A 19,711-nucleotide genomic window follows, 5' to 3' on the forward strand; every position below is an offset into this window, starting at 1 on the left:
CAAGGACGTGTACACACATGCACACATAGCATGCTAACGTTATACTTATTAGCAGCGAGGCTAGCTAGCTACTATGTGTTCCAATGGATTTTTGGTCTAAGCGTTAGCAGCAACCTAACAATAATGGTCGAGAGCTTCAGTTAAGACCTACAATACTCTGCAACATTCGTGTAGCACATAAACAACTAACCGAGTCAATGTAGACATATAAAAAGTCGTGTAGATAGCTTTATTCACATAAAATATTTCCCACTAACAGGCTCCCGAGACGCCGCCATCCTGGTTCGATTTTTTTGATAACTCCCGCCCCTAGGCTTCCAGATCACACACACGCCAAACTGATTGGCTCTCATCGCGAATCGCTAATTTTCAGTAGTGTGAGAGAGCATTTCAGTAGTGTGTGTAAGAGCTTTTCATATGTTTGTGTGAGCGCTTTTCAGTAGTGTGTGTGAGAGCATTTCATATGTGTGTGTGAGAGCATTTCAGTTGTGTGTGTGAGCGTATAGTTTTTCAGTAGTGTGTGTGAGAGCATTTCATATGTGTGTGTGTGAGAGCATTTCAGTTATGTGTGTGAGCGTATAGTTTTTCAGTAGTGTGTGTGAGAGCATTTCATATGTGTGTGTGAGAGCTTTTCAGTTGTTTGTGTGAGCGTATAGTTTTTCAGTAGTGTGTGTGAGAGCATTTCATATGAGTGTGTGAGAGCTTTTCAGTTGTGTGTGTGAGAGGGTATTCTGAATAATGTCCCTCACGGCCAGTGGTGTCAAAAGTAAACACATTCGTTACTCAAGTAGAAGTATTGATACTGGAGTTTAAAAATACTCTGGTAAAAGTTGAAGTATCGACTTAACCTCTTTACTCAAGTAAAAGTAAAAAAGTACAGGCTCTAAAATTTACCTAAAGTATGAAAGTAAAAAGTAACCTTGATAAAAAAATTAAAAAAAATGTAAAGCTAAACTAGTTGGACTTAATATAATTGACACGACTGTAAGAAATAGAAGCTTAATTTAATAGCTGATGAGTGCTACATGGAACCCAAGATATGGTAAAAAATGTCATACAAAAATATAATAATGCTGTCAAAGACAACAAACTCGAAGAGCATGTTTTTCTCAAACTTTATTGGAATTCAAGTAGACCTCCACCCCATTTGCACATTCGTCGATCTATCAAGGGCCTTTGCAACTAGGTTCATAGTCTTCGCATATTCTGCCAGAAATGCAAGCTCGACAGGAGTAAACCTGTTAAAATAACAAATAAAAAACTCAAAATGTCATATTTTTTTCATGGAACACCTTCAATTCAATAACAAACCAATTATGTAATGCTAATCATCTGTGCTGAGGGTTAGTAAATATACTGTATATATAGTGTTTTATAGCTTTTCAATTCAAAGTGAAAGAATATAGATATAGTTATTATATAAATTAAAAGGGGCAGGTACATACATGGGTATTTTTAGTCGCATTCAAACCAACAGGACAGCTCAAAACAAATGTGACACTAAGGACTACATGAATTATTTTGGCGTGATACATTTTTCAGTTATCTCCCAGGATAATCACAAGCCTAACTAACACATTTCCTGTGGGAAACAATGATACATAAACTTAATATTAAATAGCCTTATATTAGCTTACTACTGTGCAGTGGCATTTCTACATCAGGGGCACGTGGGGCATTGCCCCACCAGATCCCCATGGCGCTGTTTTGCAGAAAGCTCAATCTGTGCTTTGTGGCAAAATATATCTTATTTTATTTAATATGCATAGTAGCGTGAATGTGTTTGTGAATGTGTGTGTGAGAATAAGCTTGACTCACAAGCATTATAGTCCTGTTTTGGAGTAATTTGATTCATGTGTTTTTCTGTCTGTGTGCTTGCTCTGTGAAATGCTGCTCTCCGCTGTCCTTCTCTGCTCTGTGGGCTACGGCGCAAGCTTAAGACCGTTGCCATGGAAATATTAATGAGCATGAACCACACAGGCCAAAGATAACATTGGGAGATGGGGCACTATCAGATGTGCCCCACGAAATCTGCCTAGCAACTCGACTCGAATATTGCGAAAACCGCGAGAACTGTACCCTGTGACCAAGAAAAAATAACTATAGTCAGATCATTTCAGACAGACCAATGCCAGTAACGTTACTGCTAGTTAGCTATCGCTGGTTTTCGAGTATTTTGGAAGTTTTAATTCAGACTACAATGAGGAATGTAGACTATTTTAGTGAGGTTACATAACCTCATACAAAATTGCCCCACCAGAAATGTCAGGCTAAAATCGACACTTGCTACTGTGTAGTACATTTTAGATCGTGGTAGTGAATTAGCCTACAGCTTATTTGTCAAACATCACAGAGAGCTAACTAGGTTAACCTGTAACTTAGGATCCTTCAGTAGGCAACTGCTAGCAAGCAAACCAAGGCATGTTGGCATGTTCCTCTGCTAGCCAAGCTGTCGCAAGCATTGTAAATCGACCATTGTTATAATAATAATAATAATAATAATAATAATAATACAGAGCTTACCTCTACATGTTTTGAATGGCAAAAGTACGTGGTTCTTGGGTTCAAAAAGTTTGCCTTCAGACATCTCGACAGAGTTGCCATCTCTTTCTGACACTGCCATTGCCGCGCGTTGTATCATTTGTTCGCCTCTGTTGTCTTGTTTTGCGTCATGCGTAAAGAAGATGGATAGCCTAACCAATGAATGTTATGGGTTTCTATGCTTCATCCAATTACGCTCGAAATCAGAATATCTGGATGGCGCCATTGATCTGTATTGGATGGCGCACATTTGAAACGTGTGAAATAAAACCGGAACCAAGAGTAACGAGCCTGTTTTAAAAATGTAAGGAGTAGAAAGTACAGATACTTGTGTTAAAATGTAACGAGTAGAAGTAAAAAGTTGCCAGAAAAATAAATACTTGAGTAAAGTAAAGATACCTAAAAATTCTACTTAAGTACAGTAACGAAGTATTTGTACTTCGTTACTTGACACCTCTGCTCACGGCCCCTCATAACTGAACATGTGAGCACACACACACATTCTTTCTGGCGTGCACACAAGCTCCTGCACTCACACACGCTCACTCCCTCTCTTTCCCACCCACACTCCTCTTTAGTTCATTAGTTTGATATGTTTAGTTAGATAACATATGGTGTAGTACTTTGATTGTGTATGTTGCACAAGAATGAATGCTGCCCACCTCTTCTGTTCAAAACGTTCAACCTTTACTAGCTATTGACAAGGTCATTCTGATTGTAGTTATTCATTTTATTATTCATCAGAATTCCAAATTGATAGTTAATATATTTTAAGAGACTGATATATGAGATTGATTTCTATGACTTATCTGACTTATCTTTATTTTGATCACTATGGTAGACACCACCACTGTGTGGCACCCCCATGTGTTCAACTTTATTGATCTGCTGTTTTGTTGATTGGTTGATGCCAATCAGGTGAGATCACCAACATGTTATTGGTGCTGTAGTCAGGATTGTACCAACAGTATCTTGGTGGCCCTCATTGCATCCACATGTATTTGGTGCCCGTTCATTAGGTAAGGTACCTACATTATTATGGCACCCCGCTGCAAGGATGGTTATTCTGGTGCCCGTATGAGGCTGGTACCTAATATAACTGGGATCCTTTCATTCGATTATATTTGGATTGATATTGCATTTGCTTGTCTGGAAAGTGGCCAACCGATAGAAAGGAATAGACGACAAAAAAGGTGTCATGGAGATCTTTCTAAATCTGAAAAGTTTTATTTGCACAAGTTTTATTACAAAGGTAAGTAGGGCTACTATGGAATTCAGCTAGATATTTAATCAAAACTACTCCACTGGATGATAAGAGCAGATATAAACACTGACTTACTAATCAATAATGCATCCATACAGCACACAAACACAATCGTCAGGTTTATTGTTTGGTTCTGATGACTATAAGAATATAATTCATATCAGAAGTTAGCCATTATGCTTTAGAAACTAATCAACAGCTGGCATGACAAATTAAGTGAACCATGTTTAACCATAATTACTTCAGTATAGAGCTTGTTTCCTGGTTGCCCTATGGCAATTAGGTTAAAAAATTCATTTTTTTCTTCATTCATATTTCATTTTGTTATAACCTTTGTTGCTTGCTTCTGTGTGTCGTTTGACAACTTCTACTGCATATTTAGCATTGTCCACATTTGCTCTGACTGCCTTCTCTACAGCATCACATACCCCGTCTCCATCCTCTACTGCCTGAAATCCCACAATACCTCCTCCTATAGCTCCTGCAGCTGCAATCCCTGCAACAATGCCCCCAGCGACCCATACCCCAGTGGTTGCTGCCCCAAGGCCTCCTGTTACTCCTGCAGATTTTACTGCTGTTACTACTCCTCCACTTGCATCTTTTAACCCTACTACTATAAGGGCAATAACTGCAGCTGCTGCTAATCCAATACCAAGTAAAGCACCTACCAATACCCCAGCTGTCACACCTGCACATTTGGCCAAGAGTTTCTTAGTAAATCTGTAAGCGGCTTTATCCCTGATCTTAGACGCTGACTTTTCATTTGGATTCTCATTTCTGATGTCTTCCTCTTCTCCCTGTATCCCTCTCTCCACTGCCTGCAGCATCTCATTAGTGTAGTAGTCTCCTCCATTCTGTGTGACCATCTCCTCAATGGTGTTCAGCAGCTTCTCCACCTGAGCGCTGTTGCTCCTGTACTCGTGCTCCTGATTCCAGTATTTGTTGTCGATCACGTGGCATCGGCCTCCACACTTCTTCACCAGCTCCTTCAGCTTCTCACTCTGTTCTACAAACTGTTCAATGGTCTGACCTTCATTCAGTTGATCACCGCGAGTAAACAGAACTACTGTATGTTTGAAGGCACATTCTCCAAAGGATCCTGTTATCTCTGCCACAGTTTCCATTTCCTGTTTTGTGTATGTTTCCACTTTAAGCACGATGAGGAAGGCATGAGGGCCTGGTGCACATGTGACGATGCTTTTCACAATCGCAGGCTTTAGCTCCTCATCAGACATACGAGTGTCGAAAACACCAGGAGTGTCAATTATTTCAATCTGGGTCTTTTTTCCCGGTCTAGGTCTAAGGCCTGTCAGTCCCTTACACTTTGAAGTCACAGAGTTGGGTGAAGAGTTGATCTCAAACTTTTGACGTGTGCTGTCCCCCAGTATGGTGTTCCCACTGCTACTTTTACCATGTCCTGTCCTCCCAAGCAAAACAATTCTCATTTTTGTCAGGTCTGTTCAGAAAGTAAAAAAGGTTTTTTTTTTTTAAATAAATGTTTGTAGTCTACTTTTATGGCAGCCAAACAGGAATTGCTTATTTATTTTTATATATATTGAATGAAGTCAGATATATGTGGAATGAACTCAGATATTTATACAGTTAACTCTAATATTTAAACAATGAAGAGTTATATGAGTGTTTTTTTTTGACATTTGGATAATTGTCTTTTATTATACATTACACTTTGCTTTTGTGTGCATTGATTATTAATATTTATTTGGGAGAAATAAGATACAAAGAACTCATTAGATATTAAATGAAAAAAAAATCTGATTTAGCATTTCCATGCCAACATGAGAGTTCAGAGAGTCATTTCTTATTTGCATCACTACATTAGTGAGACTAGACATAAATGTTGTATTTGTACTCGAAAAACAAAATGTAAAGTCATAATTCTTACTTTACACTCACATTGCTTTGGTAATAACAGGCAACTAAGCTACTCAATGTTGGTCAACATAATGCACAATTAATGGAGACATGCCGACGTTACTCATAAAGGAAAGCCTTCTCTGTGAGCATCGAAGACGTTGCCTTTTCAGTTAAGGCAGTAAGAACATGAGGATTCAACGTGGGGCTGGTTTGGCTGGTCCTAACTGTATAGCTGCAGTTTTGAAGGCCTGATCAATACTCTTGTGGCCCTGCTTGATGAAGTCCTGAGGTTTGTGCCAGTGAGTTTGCAGTACGGAGAGGTCAGGCAGACAACATGCAACATCCATCAGGAGGGAGAACACCGCTGTCTGCGGTCACAGCTAGAGTCAAGCCATAGGCAAGTTATGCTAAGTTTATACTACCACGGCCATAAGCATGGCCCATCACCTGTCATTTCACTGGCCATAGGTCAAGAGGGCATTCCGATGGGTTATTGTATAATTATCAGATTTCATTGTTTAGTGTTAATTCCATAAATATCGAATTTTACTGTAAATCTATCAGACTTCACCGTTTATATCAGAATGTATTGTATAAATATCACACTTCATTGTATAAGTATCAGTGTTCAATATGTAAATATCACACATTCCATGGATATCAAAGTTCATTCTATAAATGTAGGACTTTGTTTTGGCTTTGTATGTCTTTAAAACCTTGTTATATACTGTATGTGTAAATATCTGACTTCAATGTTTATATGTACATACATATTCAGTATATACATGTCAGCTTTTATTAGCACAATTCTTGGCACCTTTCTATATGAGCAATACTGGTTCAAACTCACTGATGTATCAAACTGAAGATACAGTATTGATCAGAATTGTTCCTTGGCTGTGAGTACCTGCAGCATCACAGTAAAGGGATATCCTTTACCAACTCACTCTTACTCGAGTCATATTTCTCAATTATATGGATCTTCAGTTTGATATGTCAATTTGAAATATGAAAATGTACTAAAGTTTGAAGAAGTTACACTCACCTGATATTACTGTCTTTTTCAGTTTGCGAAGTGTGGATCCCATCTCCTTGAAAATCAGTCTTGAATACAGCGCAGGTGTGTGAAGGGTCTGTGTGGAGGGGAAGAAAACTCCACCACTTATGAGAGCAAACGGAGCTCCTGTCACTCCGCCCATGGGTGTTGGTAGAAACAACCAATCACTTTCTTTGTGTGTTATTTTACAACTTGAAAAAAATGAATGAACATTCTATTCATGGTTCTTCATAACTTAATCTAACTCGTCCCAACTATGCATATTATGATAGTACTGTTGAATTTGAATTAATTAGGCATTGATTAGGTTAAGGCGTATGTGGTTCATCTTTTGAGTGATCTTCAGGGTGACTAGGCTTGTTTTGTGTTTGGAAGTTCCACATGGAGTTTTCTTTTTGTAGCATACCAGGCAACGTGTCAAAGCTGCTGAGAAAAACTGTTTAGTGTCAGTGAACTCAGCTAGTGACCTGTCCTTTTACTCTCAGTTACTACTGTGGTGCATGACCAAAACTGAATTTTTATCTTACTGTCTTTATATATTTACAACACAAGATATCGTGCCTGACCCTATGAAGGGCTGATTATTGCCACAGTTTAGAGTTCATTTACAGTTACACTTACAGTTCAAAATTGTCAAACAATATAACCTGTGAGGAAATAGATGAATTCATTTGTGGAGATTAAATTACTTCTCTGACAATTGACCCAGGGCAGATATTTGGGACTTGTAAGGGACTAAGAGAAAGTCTCACATCCAAGGAATTCACTCCACATTGTACCTGCCATGATCCCCCTACAGCCATCATTAAAATGCCTGAGATAAGATATGGGCCATGTTGAAATGTCTTTTACAACCAAAGTCTAAATTGGCCCCTAGGAAAATGCAAGATAAGGCTGTAGTATCCATGGTCATTTACTTAATTTTTATCCACTATTAATTCTGTATTGTATGCTTGTATTATGTATATATATGTCATGTGTGCTAATATGTCATGTCCTCTTTTACGTGTATAAATCTATCCACTTCCTCCTGATTCTCTCTTCTCCTTCTCTGCTCACTTCTATTCTGCCCCCCTTCCTTTTTAACCTCTATCCCCCTACCTGACCGGCCCTAAGCAGATGGGTCACCCATTTGTGGTGAGGTTCTGCTCAAGGGTCCCTCCTGTAAAAAGGGAGTCAATCCTTGCCCCAGTCACCGGGGCTCAGGCTCTGGGCTCTGTAAAGCACCTAGGGACCATTTTAATTGTTACTGGCACTATAGAAATGAAATTAATTGAATTAAATGCATGAAGGAGTTAACAAACATGACTCAAAATCCAAAAGTGGTTGTTTGATGGGTCTCATAGTAGTATATTTTCATTGTGTGTCTGTGTGAGGGGTGTGTACAAGTTTTCTTGAATCTGAAGCGGTTTTTACATCTTTGCTGACGTATTCAGAACATTGTATTGGATGTAGCAGATGTATCCAGTAGTAGGCTAAACTGGGCAGCTAAAGAAACCCACATCTGTGAAAATAAGTCTGGTGGTTTATGGTGCAGCCAATGCTGAGTATTCTTGGTTGCTTTGTATTTCATTAACATGAATCAAGAAATATGGATGAATTGTTAAATCTTTCAAACTTGACTTGACTCAATATAGGGCATACTTCAGTCAAGGCCCAACAGTCCTCTTCAATGTCGTATCTCGGAAGGCTCGCCAAGGCAAAACCAAATCCGTTGCCTTAATGCCGTATCTGGCCCTGAGTCGCATTGCATTTGTATTCCTTGGTTTTGTCATGAACGTTTCATACCAAAAATGCATTTTGTTAGCTAAGCAAGTGGTTTCTGCATAACATATCATATGTCAAAGCGAAGGCCAGTTGCCACATCCAAGTGCAGTTAACTCAAAGTTCTGCAGTTGTCTCAGCCGGTGTAGAATATGATCTGTGTGTATTTTGTCACTGCCCCAATCTGGATCATTTAAACCAGATTTTGTTAAATTCACTAGAACTCACTAAAAGTAATGTATTCTTATACAAATCTTCAGACGTTTCTCTATCAGTGACTATGGATCCACAGCCCTGTTTACTTTGACCCTTTCTTAGTCACCCACTAACAACCCCTTGGTTATGGCTTTTGGTTAAAAATTCCCAAGTACTGCCATAAAAAAAATTCTCTTCTGTCGTTTACGGTGTACTGACCTTTCAGACTGGTTTGACGAGTTTGTTCTCAAAAATGTACTAGAACTGTTAATCATTGCTTCATTGTCTAGCATTTCTCTTAACAATGGAAATACAGTCACATTTTCAGCAAAGGATCCTCAGTCCATCTTTGCTTGATTCATATTTGAAAAGTAACTAGATTTCTTCTGTTGAACTTCCCCTCATAACCTGCAGAGGGTTCACCTAACTCCTGAACCAACTCCATCTGAGCTATTGTTTTTTTAATTGAATTGAGTGCATGAGGGAGTTAACAAACACGACTGAAAAGCCAAAAGTGGTTGTTTGTTGGGTCACACAGTGGTAGATTTCCAGTGTGTGTCTGTGTTTGGGTGTGTGTGTTGAATCTGAAAAGGTTCTTGGTCTTATTGAGGCCACTGTGGTGTGTGTGTGTGTGGGGGGGGGGCTCTGGGCATGTTTGCTTGAATCTGAAAAGGCTTCTTGAGCCTACTGAGGTGTGTTGATGTTTGATGTCCCCTAGTGGCCATTATGAAACTGACATGCAGCACACTGCACTCGCTGTCCCTCTTTGGCTTCATTTCTGCTACTTGTCTTGATGTACAACATCTGATTTTAAGACTTTTTATAGCAATAACACAATATTACTGTACATAAAATCTATTAGTAGATAGTCATTCACACTCATATACTGCCAGATCTATCATGTGTGTTGCTCTATATGTTTGGTATCTAACATGTGATTCACGATTCATCTATCTTTCAAATATGAAACACTGCAGCTGAAGTAGGGTTATGTGAACGTTGTAGAAGCCAATCCTCTTTCAGACATAGGAAAAAAGCTGTGGAAACACAATATATATATATATATATATATATATATGCAGAGTTGCGGAATTACTAGAAACATTTAAGTTATGTTATTCCGATTACAAAATAAATGTAATTGTTATGGGTCAGAGAAAACATATGTAATTCAATTTCAGTTACTAATCAAAATATTGATGACAGCAAAGGGGTTACATCCTAATATATTACTTTTGGTAAATATATTTTAAGTCTATACGCAGAATATAACATTCATTCTGTTGCCTTTCATCTTTTTGCCATGTAGGCAGGCTCAATTCATTTGGCAGCACTCTCTGCAAAGGAGACTGATCTCTGGAAAAGCATCCATGATTTTTCAGCCATGCAGGAGTCTGTTTATTTTGTTCATGTTGACCATTTGTTTCGGTTTTAAACTTGCTTCATGAATGTATCATTCATAATGGTTACCTGCTCTAAGGCATATTATGAAAGGCACTTTTTATAATATCGTTTTAATGTCATACATGAAGCTCAAATGATTCAATAAAAAAACACTGTCCAGTACAAATTCAAAGGATACAGTAACAACCCACCATCTCAGTTTGCTACTTATTGCTGACTGACCACCAGAGACTGACAGAGTGATCACAGGGAGGATGTATTCGAAATAAATGGAAGCACAAAGACCAACATCACATACATTATGCCGATAGTGAAAAGAACTACACAAACTATTAATGTGTAAATACATGTTTTTGGTTTGGGTTAAACACAACACATATGAGTAAAAGATTTAATGACAGGCCTTTGTGTTCTAGAGTTCACAGGAATTAATTAGAATTCCCGATTAGACGCGGTTTCCCCAGATTTCAAGGAGGGAGTCTTCAAGGAGATTCTGTGTTGATGTTGTTCCAGGTCACTAGGTTACAGAAGAACTTAGTGTGTGGTTCTAGGTCACTGTAGGTTACAGTAGAACTTCTGAAGGATCTTTTTTAAGACCTTAATGTTCTGTCCTGAGGCACAGCTTCATGCCAATGATCCAACCCTGATCCTGAAACCACACTTGACCAGTCAATCAAATGTGAAAAGAACAGACTGCTGCTGTTGGGCAGTCCAAGCACGACATGTCCACTCTGCCCAAAGACCACTCGGTGGTGCTGGTGGCTCCTCGGGTTCAAAAACTGGGTCCGATCTGAGCAAGGGCGGCCGCTCTGCGGTCCGTGTTCTGGAAGAGGGCTCGGATCAGACCCTTGACCTCGTTGTAGGAGAAAGCGAGCGCCAGTGGACCCTTGCTCTCTGCCCACCTTTGAGAAGAGGGAAAGGAGTTGGAGTGAGGAGAGATCTCAAACATCCACACACAGAACTACAAAGAGCACAGGACATAAAGTATGAGGCATTATAACACTCCTTAAATAGATGTAAATATTCATAATAATAGCAAATATTATAAAGCCGTTGTTACAATAATGGCAACCTTTGAAAAAATTCAAACTATCATAATGCACTTGTAGATGATTGAAGAGGTTAGGGCTAGGATGTCTTATAAGGGCACACACACACACACACACACCCCCCCCCAAATGCTGCCCACCTGTTGAGGATGTCGTTGAGGTTGGCCAGCAGCACCATGGCGAGCTCCTTGAAGGCCATCCACTTGGTGACGTACACAGACACCTCCTCCTGGTACCTCCTGTTCTCCTTCTCCTCCAGCACGGGGGTGAAGACCTGGGGGCCCTGCACCAGGATGTGCTCAAAGAGGCCGTGGAGGAAGTTGGCCTCCTCCGAAGAGATGTCCTACAAACCACAGACACACACACACACACACACACAATACACAAACACACACAACCAGACCCAAAAAACTTAAACAAACACACCCAACCAGACCCAATATCAGCCCAATGTTGGTGGAGAGAGTGAATGTCTGACCTCGAGTGCCAGTATCCTGGCGATGAGCTCGCTGATGGCTGTGTTGAGGAGCGTCCCCATGGCCTTGCAGTAGATGTTCACAGGGAGCACGTCCTGCCACACTCTGCCCACCCTCTTCAGCTGGAGAACCACCTTCATTTAACAGAACACAAAGACAAGTTTCTATCGAAGCTCAGACATACAGCAAACATTATAATAATATATTAGAAAATAAAAAAGCTCAGTGAGGTTTGTTAACCATTGGGGGATCTATACTCTAAATAATGCAGGACTGTGTAGTGTATTATAATTCAATAATGATAATTTGATCAATTAAGACTCGAAGACTTGAAGAACTTGCTCGTGGGTGACATCTGCTGGACACAAGTTCCACTACAGGCATGGCAGGCACTGGTCTCAAAGGGTTGGCAATGTGAAGCCAATGCAGAGAGGAGGAGGACAGTTACAGACAGGGCCGTGTAGAGTGTATTTTATCTGACGATATATATGTATCGACTATATATATATATTTATAGACGAAATATGTATATATATATTTTTATTTATTTTTATTTCAGTCCAACTTGGGTTCGTCCTGTATGGCCAATGATCAGAAACTGAACTCAACTGAAATTAAAATGGCAACCACCAGTAACAGAAGCATTCCAGCATGTAGCAGCAAGAGGCTTGGTGGGATTTATTTATTTATTTATTCTTTCTGAAGCACAGAGTTGGACACTGAAGACGAGGACAAGTACTGTACACACATGACATCACATGGACACAAGTACTGTACACACACATGACATCACATGGACACAAGTACTGTACACACACATGACATCACATGGACACAAGTACTGCACACACATGACATCACATGGACACAAGTACTGTACACACATGACATCACATGGGCACAAAACGCTGCTAGGTTTTAGTGTTGGCGTGGACTCACCTGCCGTACGGCCTTGTTGGCCGTCTCTGAGTTGACCTTGTCCTCCAGGTTGGAGAAGTCCCTGGCGGTGGACAGACTCTCCAGGATCTCCCCTCTAAGCACGACCATCTGGCTCATGAAGCAGCGAGTGCCTGCAGACACACACACACGCACACGCACACACACAATGCCATTTCTTGCAACGTTAACGTTAACTTGATTTATATTTGCTCCAAAATTCTATGGGTTTCAGCACAATTCTATTTTTTACTTTATCCTCTCATCTCCAATGGTTATCTCTCCATCACTTCCGCATTGCGCTTCTGCGTTGGTCCTGCCCTTACCTTGTCTTCTCAGACTGGGGACGAGGTCCACGAAGGAGCAGACGGTGTAGTCGGTGGTGAACACCGGGCCAAAATGGTGGCCCAGTGTGATGAGGTGGTGGGCCAGGAACATGCAGTCGTTATGATGGATAGCTGCCAACTGGGGTAGCTTCAGCAAGCTCTCTCTACAAAGACATGAGATTCATTTCATTCAGCACTTTCTTCCATTGCAAGATGTATGTTAACCCCTTCTAGTCCAACATCTTATTGCAAAATAACAGTAATTTGAAAGGATGCTTTACTTTGCATAAAAGCTTTAAAAAAAATGTAAACAAAAACTTTCTCCAGCAAGCCCTTCCACTACATGGGAATAATACCTGCAGATGTGATTCCATTCAGCCCGTAGTCATGTTAATAAAGTTATGCATACTTCTTATGTTTGTGTTGTAAGGTTTTTGTGTTAAGGCCCATCTAGCACTCTTAGAAAGATTAACACTAGGCAGTCAGTGTCAGCATTAATTGACTTTGGGGACTACATAGTTCACACTTAATTACAATGTATTTAATAGCACTAATAATACTTCTAATAATAATAATAATAATAATACTAAGATGTAACTGGAGTTAGGGTTAGTAGCATGCAGTTACCTGAGGAGAACTTAGTATCACTACGTATTACTACAGTTATAAGTACTTTATGCAGACTTAATATGAAGTGGGACTGAACAGAATCATATAGAAACATCCCTAGAGTAAGAATGGCTCCTGATTAGAGAAAAACCTAAGAGGCCGAATCATGAGAACTTACTCGTGATATGTGGGAACAACGTTGCAGAACAAATGGAATATGTTCCTCACGGCATACAGGATCTGGATGGCACTGGGGACACAAATATTGACCTTATAACAGGTTTAACATCTTACTATTGTGTTGGACACACTGAACACACATATTGGCCTTATAACAGGTTTAACATCTTACTATTGTGTTGGACACACTGAACACACATATTGGCCTTATAACAGGTTTAACATCTTAATATTGCACCACACCACACCCTGCCTGCCTTGCAGTGCACCTCCCAGAAACATACATGAACACGTCTAAAGTGCCCATCCATACCATGCTGCACCATAACTTGGATGATTGCACACAAACACAAACACCCACACACACCTTCAATATATGCTGCCACATTGCACCACATCCTTTCTATCTTGCAGTGCAGCCACATGCAATTAACACACTACGAGGGCCCCTGGTTTACCTTGTGTTGCACACACATCCACACATTTAACACACACATCCACACACTTAACACACACAAACACACACCACAGTCACACATGACACCACTGCCCCCTCATTACCTTGTGTTGCACACACATCCACACACTTAAACACACACGGTCACACATGACGTCCCCCCCAGTACCTTGTGTTGGATCGGTCAGCAGCCTCGGCCAGTGTGGTGATGGCCAGCTCCAGGATCTGCTGTGCAGAGCGGCTGACGCGGCAGGCAGGGAGGGCCATGGTGCGCGCCTCCATCTGCTGCTGCTGCTGCTGCTGCTGATCCCCCGGGGCCTCCAGGGCCAGGGTAGGAGCCTCCGCCTTCGGGCCGCCCCGCTTCCTCTTGTCCCCCACGGGGCGGGGCATCGCCGGGAGAGACAGCTTGTAGTCGGGGGAGATCTACAATTGCCACAACGAGGAGAGGGCATTTCAATAAGACAGGAGTATTTTTCAGATCATGTGTGCTTAAAGAGGATCTTCAGTGTTCATAATTATATTTTGGGGGTCTACTAGGAATACAGTCATAGTCAACATCCAAATCAATCCATATCAAAAGTGATTTTTGCCCTTGGAATAATTTGGGACACGAGCAGCAAAGTAAGTGTACGAGAGCACCAGAGAGAAGGAGAGCAAGACAGGACAACAAGACGACTTAAGGACAGCAAATGTGATGGGACGAGACGCGAGAAAATCTTTTAGTCTTCACACTGAGGGAGACCAAACGAACACCAAACAAACATGTTGGCTGGCTCTACACTGAGGGAGACCAAACGAACAGCAAACGAACAGCAAACGAACCCCAAACAAACGTGTCGGCCGGCTCCTCACTTAGGGAGACCAAAACGAACACCAAACAAACGTGTCGGCCGGCTCCTCACTTAGGGAGACCAAAACGAACACCAAACAAACGTGTCGGCCGGCTCCTCACTTAGGGAGACCAAAACGAACACCAAACAAACGTGTCGGCTGGCTCCTCACTTAGGGAGACCAAACGAACACCAAACAAACGTGTCGGCTGGCTCCTCACTTAGGGAGACCAAAACGAACACCAAACAAACGTGTCGGCTGGCCCCTCACTTTGACGGTGTCGTGGATCTCGGAGGTCATGAGGCGGCGTGCCTCCACGATCACATCCTGGCACTTCCTGCTGATGAAGTGGCGGTTGTAGTTCTGGGCGTACTTCAGCAGGTCCGTGGCCTCCTCCCTCAGGTAGCCCATCTCACGCAGGGATCCCTCAAAGCCCTGGGTCTGGGTGATCACCTGCAGGACGAGAGCACTTCTATATTATTGCGTTTTTATTTCATTTCTAAAAACACATTTTCACTGATATTTGTACAAAGCATCAGAAAAAGGCAGCCTAGAAAAAGTGCTCTCGGGCTTATTGGGAGGCCAGTACTGAGGACACCTATATTTATTTGGGTTAGGCTTACAGTTGGACACCTATATTTATTTGGGTTAGGCTTACAGATGGACACCTATATTTATTTGGGTTAGGCTTACAGATGGACACCTATATTTATTTGGGTTAAGCTTACAGTTGGACAGCTATATGTATTTGGGTTAGGCTTACAGTGGGACAGCTAGCTCAGTCCAAGCCCCACGTAAATTCTTATGCTCTTGGAATCAATAAGGCATTTCTTAGGTCATTTGTAGAGTTGTGTAAAAAAAGCTATTTCCCTTCCCTACCAGTCATAGTTTATTTAACAAACATTTTGATTTTAATTATTATATTTTTAAATAAGAAATTCTTGCAGATAACTGTTTTTATACTATACTTTGGGGGCATAACTGATGGATGCAGTGATGGGGTTTCGTCATGTTGAAGGGGTCTCCTCCACCTTGGTGTCTTGAAGGAGTCAGGTAATATGTCTCTCTCCACCGGCGTTGCAGACCTTAAACACCTCAGTGTCACAGTCACAGTGAGGTCAATGCCCCAACGCCTCACCTCAGAGTACTTGTCGAGCTGGCTGCTCTTGGCTGGGATCGAGTGCACCAGGCAGTCCTGGATAATGTTCTCCGACAGCTCCTCCCAGATCAGGTCGCCCAGCATCTCACACACCTTCTGCTCCCCCACCAAGGCATCTGTCAGAAAGACCCGCTTGTAACCACCAGAACTACATTTCCCACAATGCACAAGCCATCCTGTATGCTTTACTAAAATACATCTGCTAGATCAAAAGTTAGTGAAGGGGGTTGAAAATACACGCTGAGGCATTGTGGCTGACAACACTGAACAAACTACAGGGTGTGTGTGTGTGTGTGTGTGTGTGTGTGTGTGTGTGTGTGTGTGTGTGTGTGTGTGTTTATCAGTCGGAGACACATACTGAAGGGGTGCCCGTGTAGGGCCTTGAGGACGGCGAGGACCTGCTGGTAGAGCTCTGGGGGCTCACGGTGCTGTGCGACGGTCTCGCGGCTGGCGAGGCTGATAGCCGTGAACGCCACGCCGCAGGGTGACAGCTGCTCCGTCACCTCCACCACCAGAGACGGGTGGAGGATCACCGGCCTCAACATGTACTTCACCAGCAGCTGGGCTGAAGCACCACCACAGGGGCCACGTCCAGAGAGAAGAGATCATGTTAATCATGTGATCATTTCATTAAACTGGAATAGCTTTGCTACATCAAGTACAGAGAGAAGAGATCATGTTAATCATGTTATAATTTCATTAAACTGGAATAGCTTTGCTACATCAAGTGCACCAAGTACATCCTCGCTCAGACAATGGATTCCATATCCCAGGTTCTATACCCTTGCTTTGCTATGCACAACAATACACTATTCCACTGGGTTGAGCAACACACTTGAGATGAACTTTTATTTTGCTTTGACTAAACAGGGCATTATAGTAATTGGTGTAACGGGTGTGCCTGAAATTTAGATCTCTCTGTGTATGTGTTTGTGTGTGTGTATAGCGTTATTTTTTAGCGTTGTTTTTCTCCCACCCATTCTCAGACTGTTGTCCCTAGAAACGGCCTTGGTCGGCAAAGACCCGCCCCTACTCTGCCTCTGATTGGCTCTGACCCTGATGTTATTCTTCTGAATCGGGGTGGGGGGGGGGGGGGAATAAGGCATGTGTGAAAACGCACCCTGTACCTCCTTAAGCGACATCACAACCTCAAAATATACCGGTAATTCAATTACAAATCTGTATAGGCATTAACAAAAAAAAGTAACACTTAAAATGTATTATTGCAGCGCTAAAACGCTAAAGATTTTGGGTGCACCTAATGGAAAAGTTTAGACACCAGTGCAACCAACGTAAACATTTTAGTCCAGAGCCCTGCTAATTTAACATCCTTTGTTCTCCTGGGCACCCTGCCCAGTCCAGAGCCCTGCTCATTTACCATCCTTGGTTCTCGTGTGGTCCCTGCCCAGTCTAGAGCCCTGCCCATTTACCATCCTTGGTTCTCGTGGGCTCCCTGCCCAGTCTAGAGCCCTGCTAATGTACCATCCTTGGATCCCCTGTGGTCCTTGCCCTGTTAAGAGAACTGAAACAGGCCTTGATGAGACTGAATAACTCTGTTTACCGAACTGCTTGATCTTGCGCTGGAGGTCTCCGCGGACGGCGAGCGCCTGCAGGACGTTGGCCAGGTCGGGCTCGTAGGCCTTGCCCTCTCGGCTCAGGTGCAGCTTCACGCCCAGGAAGGCCTCTGGAGAGGTGAGCTCTACACGCGGAGAGAATGAGAAGTGTGTGAGGCTCAAACACACACACACACACACACACACACACACACACACACACACACACACACACACACACACACACACACACACACACACACACACACACACGTATGAAGCCAATCATACAATCTGCTTCTTACAGAGGCTTCTGTTCTATCTAGCAATAATAGCATCTCCCTCTAGCTCACACACATACACATATTGTTCTGTTCCAGGGATTATTCTCTCTCTGATTCTAACAGGAATCTCGCTCTCTCTCTGTCTTTCTTTCTATCTCACAGGTATCTCTCTCTCTCTCTCTCTGATTCTAACAGGAATCTCTCTCTCTGACCTTTAGTTGTTGGGGGCAGGGTCCACGTGACCATCTTGGCCCACTCATCCCCCAGGTGGTAGAGGAGGGTCTCCTTCTGGATGGTCAGCTCTGACATTAGCACTCTCAGCAGGGGGATCTCTGCACTGCTGCACATCTTCACCTTCGACACGGCGTCCTGAGCCTGCAGAGAGCAACAGCACATTACACACACACACACACACACACACAGCGTCCTGAGCCTGCAGAGAGCAACCGCACATTACACACACACACACACACACACACGGCGTCCTGAGCCTGCAGAGAACAACAGCACATTGCGCACACACACACACACACACACACACACACACACACACACACACACACACACACACACACACACGGCGTCCTGGGCCTGCAGAGAGCAACCGCACATTACACACACACACACACACACACACACACACACACGGCGTCCTGGGCCTGCAGAGAGCAACCGCACATTATACACACACACACACACACACGGCGTCCTGAGCCTGCAGAGAGCAACAGCACATTATATACACACACACACACACACACACACACACACACACACACACACACACCGCGTCCTGGGCCTGCAGAGAGCAACCGCACATTACACACACACACACACACACACACACGGCATCCTGGGCCTGCAGAGAGCAACCGCACATTATACACACACACACACACACACACACACACACACACACACACACACACACACGGCGTCCTGAGCCTGCAGAGAGCAACAGCACATTACACACACACACACACACGGCGTCCTGAGCCTGCAAAGAGCAACAGCACATTATACACACACACACACACACGGCGTCCTGGGCCTGCAGAGTGCAACAGCACATTATACACACACACACACACACACACACACACGGCGTCCTGGGCCTGCAGAGAGCAACAGCACATTATACACACACACACCATTCTTTCTGTTTCTTCTTTCCCAATAAATCCCTTCTCTCCACAAGTCATAGCTATTACCTGCAACCTCCAGTGGTGGTGAGGCAACCTCTCTCCTCACTGTCTGAAAGACTGGGTTGTTTGAGTTTTCTGGATGTGAAAATCTTAAAACTACCTTATTGCTCCAAAGACATGGCTATGTCCACACACCGCATAGAGACACACTCTCAGAGGGATGTGTGCATGGCCTAAATGTATTCTCTGTGAAAATGGCACAGGTGAATCTGGAGTCTATTGGCTGCCACTGCTAGTCAAGCTGACAGCCAGGTAACAAAGTATCATGGACAGACTGCTCATCGGCTATCAACCTTATACTTATATGGAAGCTACATTGTTTGTTTTACAAATTAGAATAACCATATAGATATATTCTAACAATATAGAGTGCAAGAGGTAATTCTTTTTTCAAAGCACTTTTTTTTCTAGCTTTTAAAACTGTAGGTACTACCTTCTCATGCTGTTCCGCAGCGAGTAGGTATTCCCTCTGCCGCATGGCCTTATGGAACTCACACACACACGCAACCACACAAAACACACACACACACACACACACACACACAC

The 19,711-nt window shown here is 42.6% G+C and overlaps 1 protein-coding gene and 1 long non-coding RNA gene across 2 annotated transcripts; both read right to left on the reverse strand.

Annotated features, from left to right (window-relative positions):
- Positions 1-939: 939 nt before the first annotated feature.
- On the reverse strand, positions 940-2,565 carry LOC122130101. Its single transcript, XR_006151832.1, has 2 exons — positions 2,524-2,565; positions 940-1,238 (listed from the first exon to the last, which is right to left on the reverse strand). It is a non-coding gene; the product is annotated as an uncharacterized LOC122130101 (long non-coding RNA).
- An 8,070-nt stretch (positions 2,566-10,635) lies between these two features.
- LOC122130098 (centromere/kinetochore protein zw10 homolog) lies at positions 10,636-18,331 on the reverse strand. Its single transcript, XM_042704781.1, has 12 exons — positions 18,173-18,331; positions 17,685-17,822; positions 16,482-16,688; positions 16,103-16,239; positions 15,235-15,417; positions 14,303-14,556; positions 13,675-13,746; positions 12,888-13,051; positions 12,565-12,695; positions 11,628-11,759; positions 11,290-11,492; positions 10,636-11,002 (listed from the first exon to the last, which is right to left on the reverse strand). The coding sequence occupies exons 1-12, from the start codon at positions 18,306-18,308 to the stop codon at positions 10,873-10,875; spliced, it is 1,887 nt and encodes a 628-aa protein (XP_042560715.1). The 5' UTR covers positions 18,309-18,331; the 3' UTR covers positions 10,636-10,872.
- Positions 18,332-19,711: the final 1,380 nt, after the last annotated feature.

Source organism: Clupea harengus, unplaced genomic scaffold, assembly GCF_900700415.2.
Source record: "Clupea harengus unplaced genomic scaffold, Ch_v2.0.2, whole genome shotgun sequence".
NCBI classification, from domain to species: Eukaryota; Metazoa; Chordata; class Actinopteri; order Clupeiformes; family Clupeidae; genus Clupea; species Clupea harengus.

What these genes read in the sequence shown, in the direction of transcription:
- LOC122130098 (XM_042704781.1), bottom strand. Translation starts at nt 18,308, where the DNA reads ATGTGCAGCAGTGCAGAGATCCCCCTGCTGAGAGTGCTAATGTCAGAG. An exon ending in GCTGACCGATCCAACACAAG is followed by an intron (nt 13,747 to 14,302) that starts GTACTGGGGGGG and finishes TTGTGTCCCCAG; the next exon opens with TGCCATCCAGATCCTGTATG. An exon ending in CCCCAGTCTGAGAAGACAAG is followed by an intron (nt 12,696 to 12,887) that starts GTAAGGGCAGGA and finishes GTGTGTCTGCAG; the next exon opens with GCACTCGCTGCTTCATGAGC.